The 25,978-nt window shown below is 36.8% G+C and overlaps 3 protein-coding genes across 6 annotated transcripts in view; 2 read left to right on the forward strand and 1 right to left on the reverse strand.

Moving 5' to 3' along the window:
• The window catches only part of LOC129262178 (uncharacterized), a 41,768-nt gene extending 36,285 nt beyond the window's left edge, over positions 1-5,483 (forward strand). For all 4 annotated transcript variants that reach the window (XM_064102068.1, XM_064102080.1, XM_064102072.1 and 1 more), the window contains one exon: positions 1,226-5,483. In XM_064102068.1, coding sequence (XP_063958138.1) covers positions 1,226-1,346 — 121 coding nt within the window. In that variant the 3' untranslated portion in view covers positions 1,347-5,483. The remainder of the gene's footprint in view (positions 1-1,225) is intronic.
• A 5,191-nt stretch (positions 5,484-10,674) lies between these two features.
• LOC129283383 (demethylmenaquinone methyltransferase-like) lies at positions 10,675-18,056 on the reverse strand. The gene is made up of 3 exons (XM_054919252.2): positions 17,910-18,056; positions 15,252-15,390; positions 10,675-12,828 (listed from the first exon to the last, which is right to left on the reverse strand). The coding sequence occupies exons 1-3, from the start codon at positions 17,982-17,984 to the stop codon at positions 12,407-12,409; spliced, it is 636 nt and encodes a 211-aa protein (XP_054775227.2). The 5' UTR covers positions 17,985-18,056; the 3' UTR covers positions 10,675-12,406.
• Positions 18,057-24,573: 6,517 nt separating this feature from the next.
• LOC129266751 (krev interaction trapped protein 1-like) overlaps positions 24,574-25,978 on the forward strand; it is a 47,847-nt gene continuing 46,442 nt past the window's right edge. Inside the window, exon 1 of the mRNA XM_064102102.1 lies at positions 24,574-24,699. The gene's annotated coding sequence lies outside the window, so the exon portion shown is untranslated. The remainder of the gene's footprint in view (positions 24,700-25,978) is intronic.

Raw genomic sequence — 25,978 nt, forward strand, 5'->3', positions numbered from 1 at the left:
TATAATAATAGTATAGAACTTAATAGATGCATAACACCTACAGGTCTCTATGTGTGAGGAAAGCTGGAAATGTGGTTAGAATTGTAGATTCAAAAATTAAACATTGAATATACATTATGAACATCAAAGAATATTAAAATGTAGATTGAACCTAACTTAGTTAAACATTCTGTAAGAGGTGGGCTTTTAATTGTACTTTGAATTGCTCAAGCTGGAAAATATTTTGTAAAGTCGATGGGAGAGAATTCCATTGTGCGGGTGCAGCTTTCTGGAAAGCCTGATCCCTGTATGAATTGGTCTTGACAGTTATTTCAGAGAGAAGATTTTGTGAACCAGAACGGAGATTACTACAGTAACTTGATAAGAATCTGGTTGAATGACCAATTTTTTTTTTACTCCCTGCCTTCGGATATATTTTATTTAATTTTTTTGCTGCCGGTCAATTCCATAAAATAATCAATCATTTTATATGTCCAACCCCTATCCTTTCTTCTAATTTCACTAATTGCATCAGCCATAATACTGTGAGAGATTTACAACTCTTCTTTGTTGTATGTTATGAAGGTTACAGTGAATTTTGCTTTAATTTAGGCTCAGAACCATTAAATTAGAATTTCATCAGAAATATATAGAAGAAAGGAAGTGGATTTATGGCAGAGGAAAACAGGATCAGAAAATATAGTTGTATATTAACAAATTAAGATATGCTGATGTTATAATAAATCTGATTATGTTGTGTTTTACTTTAATACAGACTTAGAACCATTGAATAATAATTTCATCAGAAATAGAAGAAAGAAAATGGAATTATGCAAGAGTAAAACAGGATCATAAAATGAATTTATTGATTAACAAATTATGATATGCTGATATATTATTTCAAATCTGATTATGATGTGTTTTACTTACTCTTATACAGACTTAAAACAATTAAATAATTTCATCAGAAATAGAAGAAAGAAAATGGAATTATGCAAGAGAAAACAGGATCAGAAAACAGTTAGTTATGAACAAATTAAGATATGCTGATGTTATAATAAATCTGATTATGTTGTGTTTTACTTTAATACAGACTTAGAACCATTGAATAATAATTTCATCAGAAATAGAAGAAAGAAAATGGAATTATGCAAGAGTAAAACAGGATCATAAAATGAATTTATTGATTAACAAATTATGATATGCTGATATATTATTTCAAATCTGATTATGTTGTGTTTTACAGGTGGCAGATGGTCTACAACGAACCCACTCCACCGGCGAGTTCCTACGGAGGACCACCATCGGTAGACTTTGATAAGCTTCAGGAAAGATTTGATCAAATGAAGGAAAGAGATCTACATTGAATAGACTTTGGATGGATTATCAAAGAAGGATATGGAACAGACAATGCCGTCCATACAGAGTGCAAAACTTCAAGAATTGAAGAAAGATGTGGTAAAATGAGAGGTAGATATTGTCATTAGTCGACTAATGGAGCGTTGCAAGAAACTTTTGGGTCCCTGAATCAATCACAAGTCTGGCAATTAATTGCAAATTTGCAATTGATTTGCTGGGCCCCGTAACACAAAGGTTAGTGATTAGTTCCTAAATGAAATGGCCTATCAAGATCATCGTTTCATGCGCACTTTGTTCAGTAGAGTGACAAGGAACCAATCAGATTTGTTCTTTCAAATTAGCGATTAAGCGCTAACCTTTGTGTTACGGGGCTCCCGTCTACTTTTAGTCACAAGAAAAACAAATCAATTTGTTATAGTTACAATCGATGTGTCATTTGTAAGTTAGCATCATAAATTTGCAATTGATTGCAAATATTCTTGTGAAACACCCCCTAAGTTGTAAGAGATATGTCGTCATCGGGGTGGGGTTTCATGAAGCTGTTCATAATATACGAACGATGACTCTACGAATGAATGAATGACTTTACGAACGACTGGTGATGCTTTCTTGTGCTGTTATATGCCATTATATGCCATTGTAGCTACCTTAGCACCTATGAACATTTTCCAGTTGGGCGTAAAGTCTTTCGTAACTATACGACGACTTTGTGAAACACCCACCTGGTTCTGGTAGAATGAGAGTGATATAAACAAGACGAAATGAACTACTGTGAGATATACACAAGTATGGCACTGCAAACTTCTAATCCATTCCATTTTAATCAATTTATTTATGATACATTTGTCTCTGCTGTTTATACCTTATTTGCACCATTGGGAGAAAATAATCCGAGTCTATGAATCTCAGGACCCTTCCAAAGAATGGAAGAAGAAACTCTGCTATGTAACGTAGTTTAAACCTTTATTACTATTAACCTAAGTCTCACTACTCAATAGAGAATATTGTGTATAGGGATTTTCATTTTCACTTGTATAATAATAGATAATATACATGTATGTTTTTCTCATGACAACATTTGCCATTTCATGTATTTTTGAGAGGCTTAAATGAATATTCAAGTGCAATAATCTGTTACTCTCATGTGATTCAGATAAATATAACTGTTCTGAACAGTCTGTTCATTTTTATTTTTGAAAAAAAATGTAGAAATTTCTTTAGGTTACAAGTTTAGATTTCTATTTTATTTGAGCTGCAATCAATGTTGAATTAAGGACTTGAATAGCAGTTTCAGAAACTCATGCTTGTAGTTGTAATGGTTTTAATTTTAGTGTTCAGTTATTTTATATTAATCTTGTTCATCTATGGGCATATTTGATGTCATCAGATTTAATGGTGATTTGGTTATAATTTACATTTTCCCCTCCCTCCTTTTAAACTATATTACAAATAGAACCAGCAAAATGTTTGAAGGGCAGAAACAAACACAAAGTTGTGATTTTTCTTTCCATGAAAAGGGAATAAAGATATTCCTGTGTTTTTTATTCAAGTTTTAAATTTTGCATTCTTGCTATTTTAGTCCGTCTTCATATATTCAGCCTCCTAAGAACCGGTGCCCATCTATGTAAGTCATATCAAATGGTCAGATATGAGAGTAATGTCATTAGACACCATTTAAATGGAAATCTGTATTAGAGGGGGGGGGGGGGGGTCCCTTGTTTTGGGAATATTAATTTTTGGGGAGATTATGGATGATAATGTCATTTTACCTGTATGAGAAATTGAATGAAATACCTTTTTTCTAGCATAAGTTAAGCCTTTGCTGCATCATTGATAAACTATCTTTTGGAAAATATGTCTTTTCAATGTACATGTAATTGTCACACACTGTTTAATACCTTATTCAAGGACATTTTTTAGAAAGTATTTTTAGAGAGAGAAAGATTTCTTTTATTATTATTCACATGTAGCAGGCATACATCCGTAAAGCCCATGCAAAGAAAGTATTAGCTAATCATATAAATGCACCTAGCACATTGAAATTATTGCAATATTAACTTTTCTTTTGTTTAGAGGAGCCAAACTTCAGTATTATTATTTTGATGCACATGTAAATAATGCAAGTAATCCCAATAGTGTACTGGTTTTTGTCTCACCTGCATAGCAGAGTGAGACTATAGGCGCCGCTTTTCCGACGGCGACGGCGGCGGCGGCGGCGGCGACGGCGGCGTCAACACCAAATCTTAACCTGAGGTTAAGTTTTTGAAATGACAGCATAACTTAGAAAGTATATGGACCTAGTTCATGAAACTTGGCCATAAGGTTAATCAAGTATTACTGAACATCCTGCCTGAGTTTCATGTCACATGACCAAGGTCAAAGGTCATTTAGGGTCAATGAACTTAGACCATGTTGGGGGAATCAACATCAAAATCTTAACCTAAGGTTAAGTTTTTGAAATGTCATCATAACTTAAAAAATATATGGACCTAGTTCATGAAACTTATACATAAGGTTAATCAAGTATCACTGAACATCCTGCATGAGTTTCACGTCACATGACCAAGGTCAAAGGTCATTTAGGGTCAATGAACTTTGGCCGAATTGGGGGTATCTGTTGAATTACCATCATAACTTTGAAAGTTTATGGATCTGATTCATGAAACTTGGACATAATAGTAATCAAGTATTACTGAACATCCTGTGCAAGTTTCAGGTCACATGATCAAGGTCAAAGGTCATTTAGGCTCAATGAACTTTGGCCAATTTGGGGTATTTGTTGAATTACAGCCATAAATTTGAAAGTGTGTTGGTCTAGTTCATAAAACTTAAACATAATAGTAATCAAGTATCACTGAACATCCTGTGCGAGTTTCAGGTCACATGATCAAGGTCAAAGGTCATGTAAGGTCAAAGAACTTTGGCCACGTTGGGGGTATTTGTTGAATTGCCATCATATCTCTATAAGTGTATTGGTCTAGTTCATAAAACGTGGAAATAAGAGTAACCAAGTATCACTGAACATCTTGTGCGAGTTATAGTAGTTTTCAAAATCAGCACTGCTGCTATATTGAATCGCGTGATGCAGGTGAGACGGCCAGAGGCATTCCACTTGTTTTTTTTATCCCTAGATAATTTTAATTTTTAATATTTTTTTTGAGAAATGGTATTAACCCTCAAAAGATTGGGCTACTTTGACGCCTAAATAATTAAAACATTTCTCTGATCTGAAGAGAAATATGAAAAAAATGGAAAAGAAATAATTATCCCTTTACAAAACAACATGTTGTATACACAAGGCAATGCCCAAACAAAGGCTTATTTTGGTGACGAGTGTGTCACCAAAATATGCTATAGATAAATACATAATCAGATACCCAATCATTAGAGATAAGGGTCTAAAAATATGCATTGAATATAGAATAAAAAGTCCTGAAGTCCCAGTGGTAAAAAAACAAATAGATGGGTTATGAAAAATGTTGTGAGGCTGAATATTAGCCACCCCCCTCCCCTGGAGAATTAATATTTCACAAAAATCTGGGGCTACTTTTTTAGCTCACCTACCAACATTTGCTACATTTGATTTAAATTTACTTTGGACCTTATGGAAATGGATTGGGTTTTTTTTGTCAGGGCTCTTTTGGTCTTTTTTTTTTTGGGGGGGGTCACCTTGCCCCCCCCCCCATGTAATTTCCTAGCCCACACCTTCCTGTCTTTTAAGGGTTAATCAACATTATTATTTATAGTATAATAATAACTGGATTTATGTAATGCATTTTCCAGAGGATACAAAGTGCTGTTTAAGGGTTAATTAAATGTTGTATAAATAGACAGATTAACATAGTCAACTGTTTAATGTTTGGAAGTAAAGTTTTTTGGGGGTGACTTTGATCTTTGAGTTGTTGTAAAGTAATTGAAAATAATAGTTTGATAATCTTCCAATGTTACACTACCACCCATAATATATTCTACATGTAAATTTATTAACCATACCCTCTTAAAGGAATGACCATCGATAGGATCAGGACCTGTTTCATCAATTTTTTTTTAATCATAACAAATTTGCAATAACAGTTAAAAGCTACTTAAATAGTTCAATCTGATTGGCTGATTGTAAATATAGCATTGTGCTTGAAATGGGACCCAGACCTTGCTTGTAGATTTTTTTTTGTTAGTACATGTGTAGAAAAAAAAGCTTTAAAAATTTGTAAATTTAAGTAAAATCACCTTATAGCTCTACAAATAATGATTTAAAAGTACTTACTTGACGAAAAACTAATTTACTGCACCCAAAAACATATGACTCGACACCGAAACCAGAGAAAAAGACCACCAAATAAAAAAGTTTTGGCCAAAAATGTGATTTTGGGGGGATTTGGCGGCCCTTTTGGATTTTGGGCCGGCACACTTTTTTCTTGGATCCGAGACAAAAAATATTGTTATTTCATGTTGAGATAAGGTGAAAGGAACACAAAAAAACTGTTGCCACAGTAAAACCAAAAATCATCCATTTATAGCCCACTCCTAATTGAACATACATATTCCAGTTCATTCCAGGACCCCGTCTTACAAAGAGTTACAATTGATTTTATCAACCTAAACTCTATGGCCCGTATTCTGAAGTCGGGTTTAAGTTAAACTTAGGTTTAAAGTTGTGGTTTAAGTATGGGAAGCCAAAAGTATCAAATTTGTTATTAAGTTGTACGTTTCTTATGTTTACTGTGCTCTTTCCTGATTCATCGATGGTGAAGCCAATATTTTTTTATACTTCCTAGACAATTATGAATGATTTGAGAGCCAAATGAGCTGAAATATATGATATCTCTACTGTTAGTGATTTATGTAACAATTGGCTCGCCATACTTAAACCACAACTTTAAACCTGAGTTAAACCCGACTTCAGAATACGGGCCTATGGAAATCCAACAATGTCATTTTTTTCTCCAGGAAATTCGCACAATGTCCTATTTAAGCAAAGAGAAGCACATTGAATTCTTAAGACTGAACGATAAATGAATGATTGTACAGCATATCTAGAAAACCTATTGAACAAACATGCATTTGGGATGTTGACGTTGCTGGCTTTCCATAGTTGTGGTCTATCGGATCAATCGTAACTCTTTGTTACGAATATATGAATGTGCGTGCTCTGAAACGGTTATGATGTGAAGGACATAAAAAATGAAAATGTGTTTCATTGGATACATTTACAGACTTACATCTTATTGTATTCTGATCTGGTGCCTTGTCAAAATAGAATATCTGTTGTGTTTTTGTTTTATTTACACAAACCCCTTCTCAAGCATGAAATGGGCTAGAAAATTCAGGATATCTTTGTCTTTAGAGGTCTAATATCTATTCTGTAAAGAAAGTGCTTCTAGAGCTATTTCTAATAAGAGAGAGGGGTAGTGAATGCCAAATTAGAATTTTAACGGCTGAAAGAATTCCAGTTTTTAATATTAACAGCTGAAAAAAACATTGAATGACCGCTACTCTCTTGTTGAATTAGAATGTATATGACACTTGAGTACAATTCACATTACTGACCTTTTATTAAAGCTTTCGATAGGTTTAGATATAAGAAATAGAAAATCTTGCCATTAATACTGTTACTAATGCTGCAGAAAAAAATGTATACTGAATTAAAGGTAAAAGAAAGTAGTAGCAGAATACAATAATTTCATGAGAAAGTCTTTAAAGTCAGGTTTGTCAACTAATCATTGATCTGGTACATTAATGTAAACTTATCTTTGTGAAATCATGATATCTTTGCCGAAAACGGGTAATTCTCGATAATCAAGAACACAGAAAAACATATGTGGGACAGTGTGTTAATATTGCTTGGAAAAATACCAGACATTTCATTTGGTGGAATTCCATGCATATTTTTGCTCATTTCTCAGCAATTTCACATTTTCCTCCAGAGCCATTTGGCACATATTTTGTGTATTTATTTATACATACAAACACTTGGGTGGTTATCATTGGATTCTATTCCAACTCATTTTGAGATCGTTGATACCACAACTGGCATTTATCTTTATAAGTTAATTTTTATGTTTCATGGTATATCAATTTTTGATTTATTTCCCAAAATTCTTTGGGGAACCCCAGAATAATTGCACCGAAAAAAAACAACAAATCTTTGCTATTATGATGCAGATGAATTGTATGATGTTTGATCAATTTCATTAACATGGTATATTAATTTTTAACGCAGTAGATCATACGATACTTGAATTCACTGTTGGGAAATATCGGGAATAAATTTTTTTGTATTTCAAAGCAAAGACATCTAGTGACTGTTTCATTCTGTATTGCCATCAGAGGTTCTGCAAAATTCTAGTTTTCATAATTAATATTTTATGCCTATAGCTATGTTTGAAAGTTTTGCATATTTTCACTTTGCAGCTAACTTCGTATTTGTAACTATGAGTCCACATTCATTCAATATTATTTTGTCCATTGTGTTTTTTTGAGCAATGGCTGTCCAATACAAGATGTGCCGCAATATTAACCATACAAAAGGGTTTAATTCCAATTCATCTAATGCCAATTCATCCAATTGCCAACTCGTCTACTATCATTTGGTCTACCATCAGTTTGTCCACTCACCACATGGTCTACTTTCATTTGGTCTAATGCCATTCTGTCTAATGACCAGTTGGTCCAATAGCCATTTAGTCCATATACCATTTGGTCTAAAGTGTTTATTGTGCAAAATGAATGAAAATGAAGTGGATATTGGATCAACTGGTTATGAGACAAAATGGTCGTGGACGAAATGGTGATTAGACGAAGTGACGATTGGACTAAATGGTTAATGGACCAAATGGTTGTTCGACAAAATGTTGATGGACGGAATGGCATTAGACCAAATGAAAGTAGACCATGTGGTGAGTAGACGAGTTGGCAGTAGACGAATGAGCAATTTACCTACAAAGCCCCCCCATATTCTTGATTTTCATGTGATCTATAACATCTTGAGGGTTATGTTAAAGGATTTACACTCAATTGAGTGGGATGGGGAGGGGGTGTAAATATCCCTTTAAAAACACCCATTTCACCCCCTCACTTGTCTAGTTCTGCCTCGTTTTTTTGTCTCTGTCTCTCCCCCTTCTGTCTTATTTTATATCTATCTCCCCTTTCTATTATGCTGCAGTCATATATCCCCTAAAGCAGATGTACGGCGAGTTGACAACAGCCGTTTTTATTCAAACCACCTATTTGTAGCTGGTACAAAAATGTTAAAACGGCTGTTTTTTACTCGCCATTCGGCCGCCATAGTGGAAATGTGACTGCCTATTCCTCTGCCTCTGCTTTTCTGTCACAGTTGATCTTTCTGTCTCTCTCAACTCTCTTTAATCCCCCCTCCCCCATCTCTCATCCAGCTCTGTATCAGTCTCTGTCTTTATCTCTCTCAACTCTTTTTATCCCCCCCCCCCCATCTAGCTCTGCCTGATCTTTTGTCTCAGTAACTGTTTCTATCTCTCATTTCTCCCCCTTCCTCATCCAGCTCTGCTTTTTTTTTTTCAGTAACTGCCTTTCTGTCTCTCAATTATCTATTTTCTCACCCACAATTCCCTCTCTCTCATCCAGGGCCCCGTCTTACAAAGAGTTACGATTGATCCAATCAAGCGTAACTATGGAAATCTATCAGTGTCAGAACTTTTTCTACAGGAAATTTGCAAAATGTTCTTTGTAAACAAAGGAGAACACACCAAATTGTCAAGAAATCAATGAATTTATGGATATACATTCAAATCTAGATTTTTTTTTGAACAAACATGCATTTTATATGTTGACTTTGCTGGGTTTTCTTAGTTGCGATTGATCGGATCAATCGCAACTCTTCGTAAGACGGGCCCCTGCTCTGCGTCTTTTTTTTTCTGTCTCAATCACCGTCTTTCAACTCTCTTTCCAATCATATCAACCTATATCTTTTGCTCTTTCTCCTGTCTCACCCTCTAAAACAGACTCTTAAGTCAAGAGCCATCTTTGATTGGATAAATAAAAATAAATATACAGATTTATTCTCTTAAAAATTAGATTACTGGCAATCGGCATATTACTTTCAATCAGAAAAAGGCAATGCATTAAAATGAGATATAAAGGCTAGTGGTACATAATTACAATCATCACTTGCAAATAAACAATAAAATGGGGGTGACCCAATATTTGTTCCAGCCCCGGGGGGGGGGGGGGGGGGCCACTTCCATTGACGAGTGGATACCATGCGCGACCATGGGGTCTCGAAAAGCACCCTAAACACGTATTTTCCATATTCTGAAAATGCACCACTTAACAAGTATTGGCGTCTGAAACCCTACCCTTAAAGGACAAGTCCACCCCAACAAAAAGCTGATTTGAATAGAAAGAGAAAAATCAAACATGAATAACGCTGAAAACTTCATCAAAATCGGATGTAAAATAATAAAGTTATGACATTTTAAAGTTTCGCTTATTTTTAACAAAATAGTTATATGAACGAGCCAGTTACATCCAAATGAGAGAGTCGATGATGTCACTCACTCACTATTTCTTTTGTTTGTTATTATTTGAATTATACAATATTTCAATTTTTATGAATTTGACAATTAGGACCCCCTTGCTTGAACCACAAAATGTTAAAATAATGGAATTCCATGTGTTCAGGGAGAAATTAAACTTTGTTTCACATGACAGTGACGAGAAAATCAAAATATTTCATATTTCATATAATAAAATACAAAAGAAATAGTGAGTGGGTGATGTCATCGGTTCCCTCATTTGCATACCGAACAGGGTGTGCATATAACTGTTTTGTGAAATTAAGCGAAACTTTAAAATGTCATAACTTTCTTATTTTACATCCGATTTTGATGAAATTTTCAGTGTTATGCTTGTTTGATTTTTCTCTTTCTATTCAAATCAGCTTTTTGTTGGGGTGGACTTGTCCTTTAACAAGTATTGGAAACAAAACAACACTCTTGGCAAGTATTCCCTGAAATGAACCCCTAAACAAGTACAGCGATATTTTTTATGTCACGGGTCCGTCGGTCATCGGTTTTACCTTTACACACCATTTGGTGCACGGCCCCACCTTCCACACCTCGCGCAAATCGGACTCTAAACACGTAGTGTTGGGGCAAAGAGGACATCCTTTATAAAACATTTTAATTTTGTTTCATCATCCCCGCAAATTTGACCCTAAACACGGAACTTTCCTAGCGAAATAGATACCCTTTTTCCATTATTTTTGTGTTTTTGACACCCTTATCACGTTACGTACGTAACGGCCCAATCTTGAATAAGACATCCTTTTTACGTGTTTTTGGGGTCGCGCATGGTATCCACTCGTCAATGTAAGTGGCCCCCTTCCCCCCCCCCCCCCGGGTTCCAGCAACAACTGTTCCTATCTTTATTCCTTTGAAGATACAGGGTTTAGGGTTTGATAGGGTTCATGGGGGTGGGGTGGGGGTGGCATTCATGGAGACTGACATGGACATGGTGTGAAGTAAGAATTTATCTTTGGCATAATATGCATTTTTTTTTGCAAAGGAACAGTTGTTGCTGAAGCTTATCTCATGGATTCCATATCACATTTATTATTTATATCATTCATTGATACACAATAAATCTAAAACATACATAAATTTGGACAAACATCGTAACTTATGGTGAGATGTCCATCTTAAAAAGATTCATTACATGTATAAGTTAAGCAGCACACAAATGGAATAGCAAATACATTTTGTCATAAATAAATAAGCATACATGTAGATAAAATGATCATAATTAATAATTTAAATTTCAAAATCATAAATTATAGGATTTGTATAGTGCATGTGTTCACCTTGTTAGGTGCTCAAGGTGCTCCTATATTGCCCCAGCTAAGCTTGTATAACAGTTCCGGTGCTCTCAGCTTTTTTAGCCTTTGAGGAATTATTGAACTGAATTGAATTTATTACCAAATATCACTGTCAGGTACAATTTCATGGAATAGTACATCACATATAAACAAAACATTTGGTAATTAAAGCTAAAATAATAGTAAGATGCTAATCAAGGTTAGCCCCAAATAATGTCATTAACATAGTCTAAACAATAATTTTAACTAAAATTAATTATTAATTCTACTTATTACTGTTGCAGACAATTGCAATTACTTCCCCATTTACCTCACCTGGGTTGAGTGCAGCACAATGTGGGTAAATTTCTTGTTGAAGGAAAAGATGCCATGGCTGGGAATCGAACCCACGTCTTCTTCAACCTACACTGACTGCCTCCTTCAATCCTGAAGATTCTTGCGGGGGCCGGCAGGTGCAATACACCGGGTGAACACCCTACTCTTTGACGAATAGTGTATTGGTTTTAACGTGCATAGGTTGTGACTCTCCTATACACGGGACCAACATTTGCGTCCTTTCCGATGGACGGAGTGTTTTCCAACTGCATTCACACCTGCACTGAATACAGTGGTGAGGCACGCTAACACACAATGCTATAACATCAGATTTTTTGTTAGAGGCGTTTCGGCATGAGCGGGACTTGAACCCCTCACGTTGAGATCTACGATCTTATCCGAAACATACGCTCTAACCGACTGAGCTACGCTGCCTCTGCGTCCCTCAGATTGAAAGACAAGAGTCTTAACCACTAGACCATGACTTACTATTTAAACATATTGAATATGAATGAAGTGTCTGGGCCACTTTTTGAAATGTTGCTTTATCTTTAGAATACTGAATGAATATTGATAGAGCAACAAACATGTATTTTTCTTTATCAATAATCCTAATAGAATTGTAACAAAACATTTAAAAAATAACCTCAATTTTCATTACTGATTATTGTGAATAACATCTATCAATTCACATTGCATGAAGGTTTGTTATCTCATTTGTACCTAATCCATACAGCTCTACAATATATCCCAATGCCACAATGAAGATAATTCCCCAGGCCCTTCCCCACCAAAAACACCTTTGGTATAACGATATGAATGCTTTACGAGCAAAGTGGTGACACATTTGATGGCTCAATCAAAAATCATTGGGTTGGGATTGTAAAAATATAATTTCTTAACTCATGGTTTCTTTGCTGGGATATACTCGTAGGCCTCGTCACCATCTTTCAACGACTTCATACCCTCGCATTCGAACCCCACGGTCTTCAGCGCATCCATGTAGCCGTCTGGATCGTAATTCCCGTACTTGAGAAAACCGTTGTCGTGTGACTCTTTGACCCTCTCTAGACAGAGCAGAGTCACCATCTGACCCCCGGGCTTCAGCACGCGGAAGAGTTCTCTCGATACCGCGGTCACGTCTGGCCAGAAGTAATAGCAGTTGGTGTGGAAGATGCGGTCCATAGAGGTGTCTCGGTAAGGGAGCTGGGCTGCGTTGCCTATGGTGAGCTGAACCATGTCATCGGCAATCTCCTGCTCCAAGTGAGCCATGGCGGCATTCATCATAGCAGGAGAAATGTCGATCCCATGCACCATTCCTTCATCTAAACAGATCAGCAAAATCAAACATAGGACTTGAGTAAGGTCTAGATGTATTTCATACACAAAAAGGTGCAAATTAGGTGACTTATCTGCAAGCCAAATTGAATGAAATAATAAAAGGTGTTTATGATAACCAAGGTAGCACCCAGGTATGTCACTCACATGCCAAGTGCCTTTAAATTCTGTGGTTTTATGAGATCGCTACTGACAAAAACATTGAAATTTCAGAGTTGAACACTTTGTGTGGACATGATCATATAGTACTACTATGAGGGAAAGGAAGGAAGGAGGAATGAGGATGGATGCATAAAAGAGCTTTTTTTTTAATAATTACTAATAAATCGCATTCACATTCAGCAGTTATACAGTGCGTCCCAGAAAAAACGAAACCGAGATTTAGCGATGATTTATCATAACTAAATCATAAATAAAATAGACAAATGACCTACCAATGTAAAGCTTAGAATCTCCTCTTTCATCTGGTATTACTTAGATTATTCCTCATTCACGCATGATTGAGCAAAAACAATTCGAAGAAAGGATGCCAAAAACTCATTTGGCGGGGGTGTCTGAATTTCAAAAAGAAAATCACATGACTAAAAAGTTCAATATCTTCTCTTTTCTTTGATACCTAAATCACAGAAAATGGTCAAGTAGTAAAAATGTTATGAAACAGTGCTTGTATTTCCATAATTTCATTAAATAAACGAGTTTTCACCGGTTTCCCACAGAAGCTATCGCACATAACAAAAGACTTAATGCATGGCTGATCGTCAACAAAACGGAGTGTCGAGTGCGTTTGAACGCTAGCCTTCATTTTATGAAATTATTGAAATTCAAGCCTTATTTCAAATAACCAGAACTTTCTTATTTCTTGACCATTTTCTGTAATTGAGGTATCAAATTAAAGAGCAGATATTGAACTTTTTAAAAATGTGGTTTTCTTTTTAAAACCCAGATACGGCCTGCCAAGTGACTTTTTGGTATCCCCTTTTCAAATTGTTTATGCTCACTCATGCGTGAATGAGAAATAATCTAAGTAATTCCAGATGAAAGAGGAGATTCTAAGCTTTAAAATGGTAGGTCATTTGTCTAATGTATTTGCGATTAAGTTATGATAAATCATCTATAAATCTCGGTTTCGTTTTTTGTGGGACGCACTGTATATGATCATAAAGGATTTCCCCCCCCAAAAAAATCATCAATTCAAAAACATTAATTCCATGTTATGAAACAAAATTGAAACAATCTGTTATAATGGGGAATGGATTACACTACAGCAAACATAAAACCTATTTAACACTGAAACTCATTTCTGAAGCGCAGCTTTAAAAACAAGCTCTTCCATCATCTACTGGTAGTAGGCATACATCTATTGTTATGGTATCGTCAAGGAGGGAAAGTGAGATTATACAAGTCAAGTCAACCATGGTACATTTGGAGGAATTTTCATGAACATTTTTTGGGTGGAAGCCAATAAATTTTGCTAAGTTATTTTTTTCAAGAACCAGTAATATATGGAGGTCTCTTTTTATTTATGTAATGGATATGAATTCATAGCAGCTAGAGTGAGGTCAAATCTCTTCAGCAATTTGTGCACAGGATGCCTGGTGGGTGTTTCATAAAGCTGTTCGTAATTCACTGAAATAATTAACTTAAAGGACAAGTCCACCCCAAAAAGAGTTGATTTGAATAAAAAGAGAAAAATCCAACAAGCATAAAACTGATAATTTTGAACATCAAAATCGGATGTAAAATAAGAAAGTTATGAAATTTTTAAGTTTTGCTTAATTAAAAAAAAGTTATATGCACATCCTGGTCTGTATGCAAATGAGGGGGCTGATGACATGATTGACATCACTTACTCACTATTCCTTTTGTATTTCATTATATGAAAAATTCAAATTTTCTCATCGTCCTGTGAAACAAAGTTTCATTCCTCACTGAACACGAGGAATCACCATTGTTTTAACATTTTGTAATTCAGTCAAGTAGGTCCTTAATGTCAAATTTGTAAAAATTGAAATATTTGTACTTCAAACAATAAAAAAAATAAAAAAAATAGTGACGGACATCATCAACTCTCTCATTTGCATGTCACTGAGTTGTGCATATAACTGTTATGTGAAAAATAACTTTAAAATGGCATAAATTTCTTCATTCACATCCGATTTTCATACAATTTTCAGTGTTATGCTCGTTTGCTTTTACTCTATTGATTCAAATCAACATTTTTCTGGGGTGGACTTGACCTTTAAGAAATGTCAGCAAAGAAATAACAAACCGAACTTGTACATCACATACACAAAATAAAAGAATCCTTGTCCTTCAGATTCTTGGGCTTACCTCTGAACCTCACTTACAACCCCCCCCCCCCTCCACCTTTGCCCAGGCCTTGATAGTCAAAAGTTTCATACACCCGTACCTTTTTTTACACACTGTGCAGCTTTCTTGAGTCCTAAGCCGGGACCAAAGCCGACTTCTAAGACATGATGGTTGGGCTGAATCTCTGCATGTTCTACAGCTTTCTCCTCCAGGAAACGATTCCTCCTCTTTAATAAACGCTTGGGAATTTAAAAAAGGGGATAAAAGATAATAAGTATATGTCTTTAATCTCCTTACTCTTTTAATTCATGTAATCCCCTATTTTGATTGGCTGTTCAATTTTTGCTAGTTAGCAATAATGTTGCCATTGAATTTCAAAAGTAGATGATCCAATTTACCGGAATCATGAGAAAAGTCATGGCCCTTGTCTTTGACTATATAGTATTAAATTAATTGCAGACAATTATTCATAATTTATTATGACTGTTCATGTAAAGTATTTCAAAATTGCTATGATATATTGTAATTTTTATCTGTGTGTATACTTATTATTAAAGCCATTGGAAACCAAATTTCTTTGTATTTGTACATTGACCAAGAATCTTGAATCTTGCAGAGTGTAACATTAGGCCTCACATTGGGGATGGAGGTAGTATTATATCATAAGAGCACAGACACTTGATCATATTTTATAAAAACCAAAAGATATATATGTAGATCTAAGTGAAAAAGGATTCCAGGCAGTAGCAAGGTCATGGATACGAAATTGATAAAAAAATTCATTGAGTGTTCTGACAGTGCAGCTTACATGCTTAGGTTAGAGGCTAGATCTAGATCTAATTACCAGTACCTTTGTCTTCGTTATTTTAGGAACCCTTCCATAATATTCAGCAAAACAAGAGCCAGTGCATTGCCAGTGGATTTGATATAATAATACATGAGATTTGTATAGCGCACTTTCCATCTTGATTACATGCTCAAGGCGCTTCAGAGCAGAACAAAAACTATTTACATATAATACATGTCTGAACAATAAGTCAATGTCTATCAAAAAGCACTCTTAAACAGGTATGTTTTCAGGTTGCCCTTGAAGGTGGTCAATGAAGTCTGGGTTTTCAAACTCTGTGGAAGAGAATTTCACAGGCTAGGCCCTGAATGATCAGAGCAAAGGCCCATTCCCTGTTATTGTAAGAGATTAGATGATGAGGATCGTAAATTTCTTGAGGGTTGGTAATTATGCATCAAAGACTTATTGTAGCTGGGGGTAGATCCATCGACTATATGAAAAATCAAAAGAAGGATTTTAAAGACTATGCGTTCCTTCAGGGGCAACCATACCTCGGGCGAAGTTCGTGCAGGCTCCGCTCCACTCCACTTCACTACCGCTACACTACGCTCCACCTACCCGAACTTCGGGACGGTGAACCATTTCGGATATACCGAGTCACAAAGGTGGGATGAAATGATGGTTTATTGTAAAAATTACAGGAAAAAATATAACGAGAAAGATAAATAGTTTAATATCTTACTCTACACCCGTATATCACTCCATGTCCATCCTCCGGTTATCCTCAAAATTGGGGATTTTGGGCCAGTATCAAATTCCTCACACGTATTATTCACTGCCGATTTCAAAACATTGTATGCAACGCACGTAGAGGGCAGCAACACACATCAGTCAGAGTTATCAATGACATCAGTGTTGCTATTATATTAGGAAGGTCCACTCGATACGCACATACAATGTTTTGAAATCGGCTGTGAATAATACGAGTGAGGAATTTGATACTGGCCCAAAATCACCAATTTTGAGGATAACCGGAGGATGGACACGGAGTGAAATACGGGTGTAGAGTAAGATATTAAGCTATTTATCTTTCTCGTTATATTTTTTTTCTCTAATTTTTACAATAAACCATCATTTCATCCCACCTTTGTCACTCGGTATATCCGAAATGGTTCACCGTCCCGAAGTTCGGGTAGGTGGAGCGTAGTGTAGCGGTAGTGAAGTGGAGTGGAGCTGGAGCGTGCACGAACTTCGCCTGAGGTAGGGCAACCAGTGAAGAGTTTTCAATATAGGGGTGATGTGGCTGCGTGTGCTAGATAGAGTTACAATACGCACAGCTGCATTTTGCAACCTTTGCAATTTCCCAAGCTGAGAATCTGATAAGTTGTAAAGGAGGCTATCTCAGTATTACCAAAATCAAATCGTGAAGAAATAAGTGAATGTACCACTACCAGTTTCTCTGTTGCTGAGCGAGTGAGATATTTTCTTATATGCACTGTCATCCGAGTATCCCAGCAACAGTTGAGTTGGCATTGCAAAATGCAAGTAAGTGCAACCCTTTTTTTAATCAGACAAGTTACAAGTAGGCCTATAACTTTAGTTTATCAGGAATAACAATCTTTTTTGGGATTTAGTTTAATATTTTTTACTAGATCTATACTATCAGTATCAATCACATCAATCACCTCTGGACATAAGTTTAGTGGAAAAACCAATGTTTTTGGTCTACCATAAATATAAGGATCCCAAACCTCGCACAACTAATGTAATGTAAATGTGTGTTTAGCTCCTGTGCAATTCAAATTGATGTATCACAGAATCGTGATAACATAATTCGGCACGTGCACAAAAGTATTACATGCGCCGAAGAATAGAACAGCTGACTCGAGCGAGCGCGAGCTCAAGATGAAGACGTAACTTAATCAGCTTATTAATGTTTAACTTAGACTGAATTTGAATATGGTAACCTACCAGTATAAATGACCCAACAAAACCAGTTTCCGGTTTTTTCAGGTTTCTAGCAATCGAGTCCGTGAAGAGAGGCATGATGATGACTATTTGGTCCAGTCCCAATACACGTACCGTAGGTTCGTTCACATATGCGATATGTTATTATGTGGTTCGGCATGATGCGCTGCATGCAGCTCGCGCTCCTGAAGGGAAATTCCCTATTACATAATTCTTGTGAAATTGCTTTGCGCAAACCAATGGCAGATCCTGTGCGATCCACCGCATCCTTCCCAGTCCCAGATCCACCATAATTAAGGGAATACATAAGCCCCCCCCCCCCCGCATCTGATTAGGAAGATCCTCCCTTCTAACTTTTTATTTGTCCTCCCCGTGGCTAAACGCAGATTTTTTTGTGTGAAAATTTTCTGTATTTTAAGTTTTCAAAATTTCGGGGGGGGGGGGGGTGGGGGCAACTGCCCCGACGGGGCCCCCACTCCTCCCCCATTATTGTTGGTGAATGATAGGACCAATTATATAGTATTGTACGTCATAGTTATTTAGTAATTTGTTTGTTTGGGGGAGGAAAACAGCAAAAGTGAGATCCGAAATATTTTTTTCAAGAATTAATTGAATTATCATTATTTATTTTTCATGAGTTGTAGGCCTATAGGTGAGTTTGTACAAATTTATAATTCTTACTCACATCCACCTGACATTTTTTAAGGGGCCAGAGGCCTGATTCGGCCAAGCTCTGTGACACATCTGGCCCTTGCCCCCCCCTTGCCGAGAGCCTTTAAAAATAGTTTAGAAAATCTAGCATGCACTGCACAAGTGAAGCCCTTTTTTCCGCAATTCAATTTTTTTCTTGACATAAAACTATTGGATTTGCCCCTATATACATTCATAAGTGAAGATATAATAATAATGACGTACGTATGGATATATGAAAGTAAGCAATTAAATTATATAGTAATTATAGAGTGTCGGGCTCTGAGAGTTGATTGCAATAAGTAGACAAATACTTTTTAAAGAGGTCTTAAAGGGGAACTCAACCTTGCTTGGTCATGAATGTTGTGTTGGAAAGGAGAAAAATAAAGAAAACAGAATGGTGAAAATTTGAAGAAAAATAGGACAAGGGATAAGAAAGTTGTGGCTGCTTTAAAATTGAGATCCTATAAGACTATGTAGATTTCAAATTGGCAATTGGGTAAGTAAATTATGACAAGGGGACAAGGACAACTTTCCTATAGGCCATGTACTTAATTATCAAGGATTTGTGGTTTTCTCCTAAGTACCCATTCCCCTGGGGCAGTAATCCAATTAAAACACAGGTAGTTTATTGTTTTATGCAGTCCTCATGAAAGTATAACATTTGAAAACAAAATGACATTTTAGCCATTTTATGTATTGGAGTACATGGAAGAGTAGCCCTTGCCTTACATAATTATGACATCACATATATGGCCAATACGAAGTCTCCAACTATAATGATTGCCAATTGTTTTTACACCCTTGTTCAAACTTTTACCTCTCAACTTGTCTGATTTTCCTCTAAAAACTCTTACTTAAACGTTTTACGAGCGAGTAAAACAAGTGAGGAAAAATTCGAATTGGGTGCATGGAATCGATTTAGGAACCAAGAAGTCCCCGATTGATCATTATGCAATTAGTCAATGCAATCAATCGTTAAAAAAAAATGATTTATAAGCTTTGTGTTTCGGGTCCCAGGCCTTATTATGCGCAAGAGACAACAACTTTTTTTTTCAAGTAGTAAAAAGTAGACAAAATAAAGCGGAGGGAAACAGGGTAAAAGAGAAAGAAAAGGGAAGAGAGAAGGAAGATTGAGGATCATAATTTTATATCTCTAACTCGAATGAGAAATATATGATGTCATATTTTGGTCGTCTCGACCCCTTTCAAAGGCTGGGGACACTCGGATCCGGAAAGGGTAGGGCAGGGGCGGCAGAGCGAAGTTGAAAGTGGGGGGGGGGGGCACATGAAAAAAGAGCACTATCTTAAACATGGCCGTATGCATAAATTTTTCGCAGGGGGGGGGCAGCACGTGTAAATTTTTTTTATAGAACTTGAAAGCGAGGGAGCGAAGCTTATCATTGCCCCCTAGCTGCCTCCACTCCACCCCTCCCCCGCTGCGTACGGCCATGATCTAAAAACAAAGGGAAAAAATGACTGATCGACCACACTCACATGGCTCATGAAACTTATGGTGGGTAGGAGTATTTTTTTTCATTCATTATGCACTTGCAGAAGAAAGCAGAACAGCACTAAAATAACAAAGAAACCGGGCGATCATCGGGCAAGAAAAGAGTGGTTTTTCAGGACAACTTCTCTGATGTGAATAACAGGCATCTATATGAGAAGGCAAAGGGGCACTCGATCGTTAACACATAAAACAGGTCCTTCTTATGTGAAAGGGGGCATAGAACACGTTCATGGGGGCAGGGGCGGCGGGGGCAGGGAAAAAAGGGCACCTTTTCTTTCGAAAAAAGGCACTATCTTAAAACAAAGAAAAAAATGACTTATGTAAAGTGGCGTAATGAGCCAAAAATTTTGAGGGGCTAGATATGTCGTATCACTTAAATTTATAAGAAATTGCGAGCGAGCAAAAATTTGACATTTTTGTGACGAAACTCCAATTTTGTGATAGATTTTGACAACTTATATTCAGAAAATAATATAATATTTCCCCCTTCTTTCTTTCCTTTGCTCTTTTGTTTTTCTTGGCCGTGAAAAATTTGGGGAGGGGTCAAGAGCCTCCCAATCCCCCCACGCCAATGCTTATCTACCCCACTCACATGACTCACGAAACTTTAATAAGGCACGTAATATTTTCCTTACAAGTTTTTTCCTTCATAAGTATAGCATATCAAAATTAGATTGTTTTCTTGTTTCAAAGGGGCACTCGTTGACACATAAATGGGTCCTCCTCAGGTGAAAATATGAGAAATGGCACTTACAAGAAGGCAAGGGGCATTTGCTCACACATAAAACGGATCCTTTTTCAGGTAAAGGGGCACTTTCTTGGGTAAAACGGGGCACTGATTCGAGGAAGGGCACTAACAAGGGGACACTTGCTCACACGTAAAACGGGTCCTTCTCGGGTGAAAGGGGAAGAAATTACTTCATGAGGGGAAATTACGTTCATGAGAGGCAATTTCCTCAGGTAAACTGAAGGGGGCGCTGAATAGAGAAAGGGCACTTACAAGAAGGCAAGGAGCACTTCCTCACTCATAAAACCGGTCCTTTTTTGGTAAAAATTGGCAGATACGAGAAATGGCACTTGCTGACACATAAATCAATCAGGTCCTTCTCAGGTGAAAGGGGCACAGAACACGTTCGAGAGGAGGGGGCATTTTTGTAAAAATTGGCACTTACACGAGAAAGGGCACTTGGTAACACATAAAACGGGTCCTCCTCAGGTGAAAGGGGCACAGTAAACGTCCTTGAGGGGGCATTTTTCTTGCGTAAAAGTGGGGGGCACTGTGCTCCCGGCCACCAGGATCGCCGCCCCTGCGTGGGGGCACTTTTCTTAGGTAAAAAGGGGCACTGATACGAGAAAGGGCACTAACAGGAAGGCAAGAGTGCATTTGCTCAGACATAAAACGGGTCTTTTCAGGTAGGTGAAAGGGGCACAGTCCGCACAGAAGATGTTCGTGATGGGCGCTTTTCCTGTGTAAAAAGCGGCACTGTTACGAGAAAGGGCACCAATAAGATGGCAAAAGGGCACTTGCTAATGGCATAAAATGGATCCCTCTCAGATGAAAGGGACACAGGACATCCGTGAGCCGGGCACTTTTCATGTGTATAAAGGGCACTTTTTCAGCTGTGCTTCAAAAAGTGGGGGGGGGGGCACTGTGCCAGGATCGCCGCATCTGGGGTAGGGTGTGCGGCCCAAAATCTGAATCCATATACCTTTTAGAACTGAAGATGCTATGAGGGGCTTGAGAACTATAGAATGGCCCTCTGCAAAATTAATGGGGGTTCTTTCATTTTCTTTTTTCTGTTTCTTTCTTTCCTCTCTTTTTTCTTTCTCTCCATGCTCTTAATTTCCCCTATCTTTCCTTCTTTTATTACCTCTATCCCTTCTTTTCGCTCTCTTCCCTCCCTCCTTCCCTTTTCCGTTTTCTCTTCCTATACCTTTTTCCCCCCTCACTTTCTTTTCTTTCTACATGGCTCAGAAAAGTGGCGGATCCAAGCCGGGGAGGGGGGGGGGGGCGCACGGACCGATGTGCCCCCCTTTGAGAGCCAAGATAAAAATCTATTATGTAAATATGCCGCCGTTTTTACCCTCATGTGCCCCCCCCCCCTCCTTTGAAAGAGGAATCCCCTCTTTTTATTTTATATTTGCTTGTCAATTTTTCCGTGGACGAAATGACCATCAATTATTTTTTTCATTCATTTAGTCTTAATATTTCCAATTCGTCCACCCCCAACTCGTCCACTCACCACATATGGTCTACCTTCATTTAGTCTAATGCCATTCCGTCCATCAACATTTCGTATACCGACCATTTGGTCCAATAACCATTTGGTCCAATCATCACTTTGTCTAATCACCATTTCCTCTATTACCATTTCGTCTAATAACCAGTTGGTCTAATACCCATTTTCTTTTCATTCATTTTGCACAATAAACACTTTATAGTTTAATTAGACCATTGTATATAGAATATGGATATTGGACCAACTAGTTAGACGGAATGGCATTAGACTAAATGAAAGTAGACCATGTGGTGAGTATAGCAGAACTGATGAAAGATCAATTAATGGTAGTAGACGAGTTCGCAATTGGACGAATTGGCATTAAACGAATTGCACTGCAAAAACTCCGGTGTTGTTTTAACACCAGACCGGAATCTATATATGTTCACACCAGAGAAGTATTGAAACAGCACCAGTTTGGAATCATACCGATGTTGTTTTAATACCAATTGGTGTTGTGTAAACACCTATCTGGTGTTAGACCGAAACCAAATTGGTGTTGTTTAACACTTCTCTGGTGTGGACATATATAGATTCCAGTCTGGTGTTAAATCAACACCGGAGTTTTTGCAGTGTGGAAATAAACCAAGAAGATGGTCCTGAAAAGTCACGAGGTGCATGTTGATCTGTCAATATGAATTTGTCATCTGGATCATTTTTTATAAACCACTATGGCCCGTATTCTGATGTCAGGTTAAACTTAGACCACGGTCTAACTCTGTGCTAAAATTATGGGTAGCCGAAAATTCAAACATTCTGTTTCTATAGTATATTTCTTATGTTTACTATTTTGTGTAATTTTGCTTTCATAGTGAGGAAAAATACTTAAAAATACCTCAGTTATCATTCCCACACAATTATGAACAATTTGGGTGTCATTAAGGATTAATAAATTAGCTGTGTACCATTAGGGATTAGTGCCCCAATTGGCTCTCCATAGTTGAACCACAACTTTAAACCAGGGTTTGATTTAAACCCGAGTTCAGAATACGGGTCTATAGGTTTTGGACATGATTGTTGGAGCTAGAAAATGCAATCGACATTGTGCATTCCATCACAAGACTTGAAATCACCTATACTGTCATTAAAAAAAAAAAAAAAAAAAACGAGGGGGTGATCGGGCCTACTCATCAAGCAAACCAAAGGACTTGCTATTACAGCATGCAGCTACCTTGTTAACAGGGCTCAGCAGCCAATCACTGATTCCATGGTAGTTGTCATAATAGCAAAGTTTAAATAATCGTCACTTTTTATGAAACGGATCCTAGGCCGGATCGCCGCCCTACAATACACAATTGAAAAGCCTTTAGGGTCAAATTTTTCTTCACTCAGGTCGCACCTCCCGCTACCAATATTGTTATTTTATTTGAAATTTCAACAAAATAAATAGGTTTTAAGAGAATACAGAAAATGGGAGAAAATTAATATATTTATAATAAAAGTAAGTTTATTCCCGCATGAAAGAAAATTATAGGCCACTAAGCGAGAATACACAAACAATAGGTACGTAAAATGAATAAAAGATGTTTACAATAAGATAAACTCTTTCAGTTTCTTCAACTTTCCTTTCTCTTCTCCTTCCTTTCCTCCCCCCTTTGCTAAAGCTATCCCTTTTTATTTGTATTTATTTATTTATTTTTATTTTTTATTGGGGGGGGGGGGGGTGAGGCAGTCGCTTCTCCGGCCCTCTGGATCAGTGGCGTAATGAGCCAAACATGTTGAGGGCCTACATGTAGATGGCGAATCGCAGGCAAAATTTATAAAAGTTGCAGACGAGCAAACAAAATTTTTGAAATGTTTATTATAAAAATCCAATTTTGTGATAGATTTTGACGCAATGTTCATAAAATCATATCACATTTCACCTTTCTTTCTTTCCTTTTCTCTCAGTTTTTTTTTCCTTGAAATGGGTGCTGCGGGGGGGGGGGGGGGTCGAGGCAAGCGCCCCCAGCTCTACCCCCCCCCCTCTGTTTGAAACTGCTCTGGATCCACCTATTGAAAAGTATCATGAGCCTAAAGAAGTAATGATTTCAAGTATACTTCATTTTCATTCTCTAATTTCTCTTTAAAAAATCATGACCATTGTTGAAAGAGATATACAAGTTGTCCTTGCAAGTTGGAGGAAAAAAGGACATGCGCGATATCATCAGAAGTTTGAATATCGTACGCATACGGTACCGTATCGTTTATCGATATTCAGTTGATCTGGAGCGACGGTCGAGCAAACAGAATTTACTGAATTTCTGGGTGGAGCTGTCTAAATCTCATGGAATTTGTTAATTTCTCGAGTATCTTTCTCTCCCATTACTATGTGAGTATTCGTATTGATCCAATGCATTAAAAATCATCTTACTAATTACTTATTTAATAACATAATTTTTGCTGTCAAGTTAGCATTGTTGTTGCGAAAATTGCTGACGGCTCATCACGTTACCCGCGGAACTGACTCTTGTATGCGGGGAGTTCAGGCTGCCTCTGCATTTCGTTCTCGATTGTGGAGCTGAGGCCGCTGTTGCCGCTGCGGCTTCCACTGTTGTTACTCTGGGGCCCGTTTCTCAACACCGTCATAAGTCTAACTTCTTGACTAAATCGGAGATAGTGAGCTACTTGTCCGCTAACCGTTTCACGAAGCCCTCTTTACCAAGATCGGGTACAACAACCTCACTAAATATTTATGACACCTCCGAACCTGTCATAACTTCTTTCTTAATGACGTAGTGGCATCACGTGGGTAGACTATGACATGCAAAATTGCCTCGAAATTTGACAATTGTAATCTTACGTAATCATTCATAGAAGTTTAAATTACATTGCAAAACAGGTGTGATAGATCATTCAATAATAATTGTTATGCACAGAAACTATCAAAACTGTTGGTAAAACGCAACAAAACCACTCATTTTAAAATAGTAAAGTAATTGAATCGATAAAGATTCTACCACGGCAGGTCATCCATAACTGGACTCGTATTCGTCGTTTTCAAACTCTTATCAACATTTTTGATAAATTCTATCTCTAATTTATGCAAAGAATTTGTCAAATCGTGTGTTTCGGTATGTAAAAAAAAAAAAAATTAATTTAAACTATATTTTGATGATGTTTGGAACCATAAATAAACGTATAATTATCATTATTTTACAAAGATAACAATTGTGGTTTACTTTCGTAAACTATCAAAATTTACTATCCCGGGGATACCCATCTCATTGTCCCCATGTGATTTTTTAGTCATGAAATGATATATTCATAATTTGATTTTCTCAGCAATTAGATGCTCAAGTCTTCATGGTTTAAGTATGCATGGTTCATATTTTGCCTCTGCTATTATTTTTATTAGATGTATTTCCAAATTAATCACAATAATTGCAGTTTTATCACATTTTTGCTTTTCAAAAATTATGCTATTTCAATTCAATTCAATTCAATTCAATTCAATTCAATTTCAATTCAATTCATTTATTTTCTCTTTCAATCTTTTTACATTTACAATGATAGTTCAATATACATATTTACAAAATATAACATTTAAATCATTTTTTTATAATACAATAATACCATGAAATCGAAAGGGAAGGAGACCAACTAAAAAG

Source organism: Lytechinus pictus, chromosome 1, assembly GCF_037042905.1.
Source record: "Lytechinus pictus isolate F3 Inbred chromosome 1, Lp3.0, whole genome shotgun sequence".
NCBI classification, from domain to species: domain Eukaryota; kingdom Metazoa; phylum Echinodermata; class Echinoidea; order Temnopleuroida; family Toxopneustidae; genus Lytechinus; species Lytechinus pictus.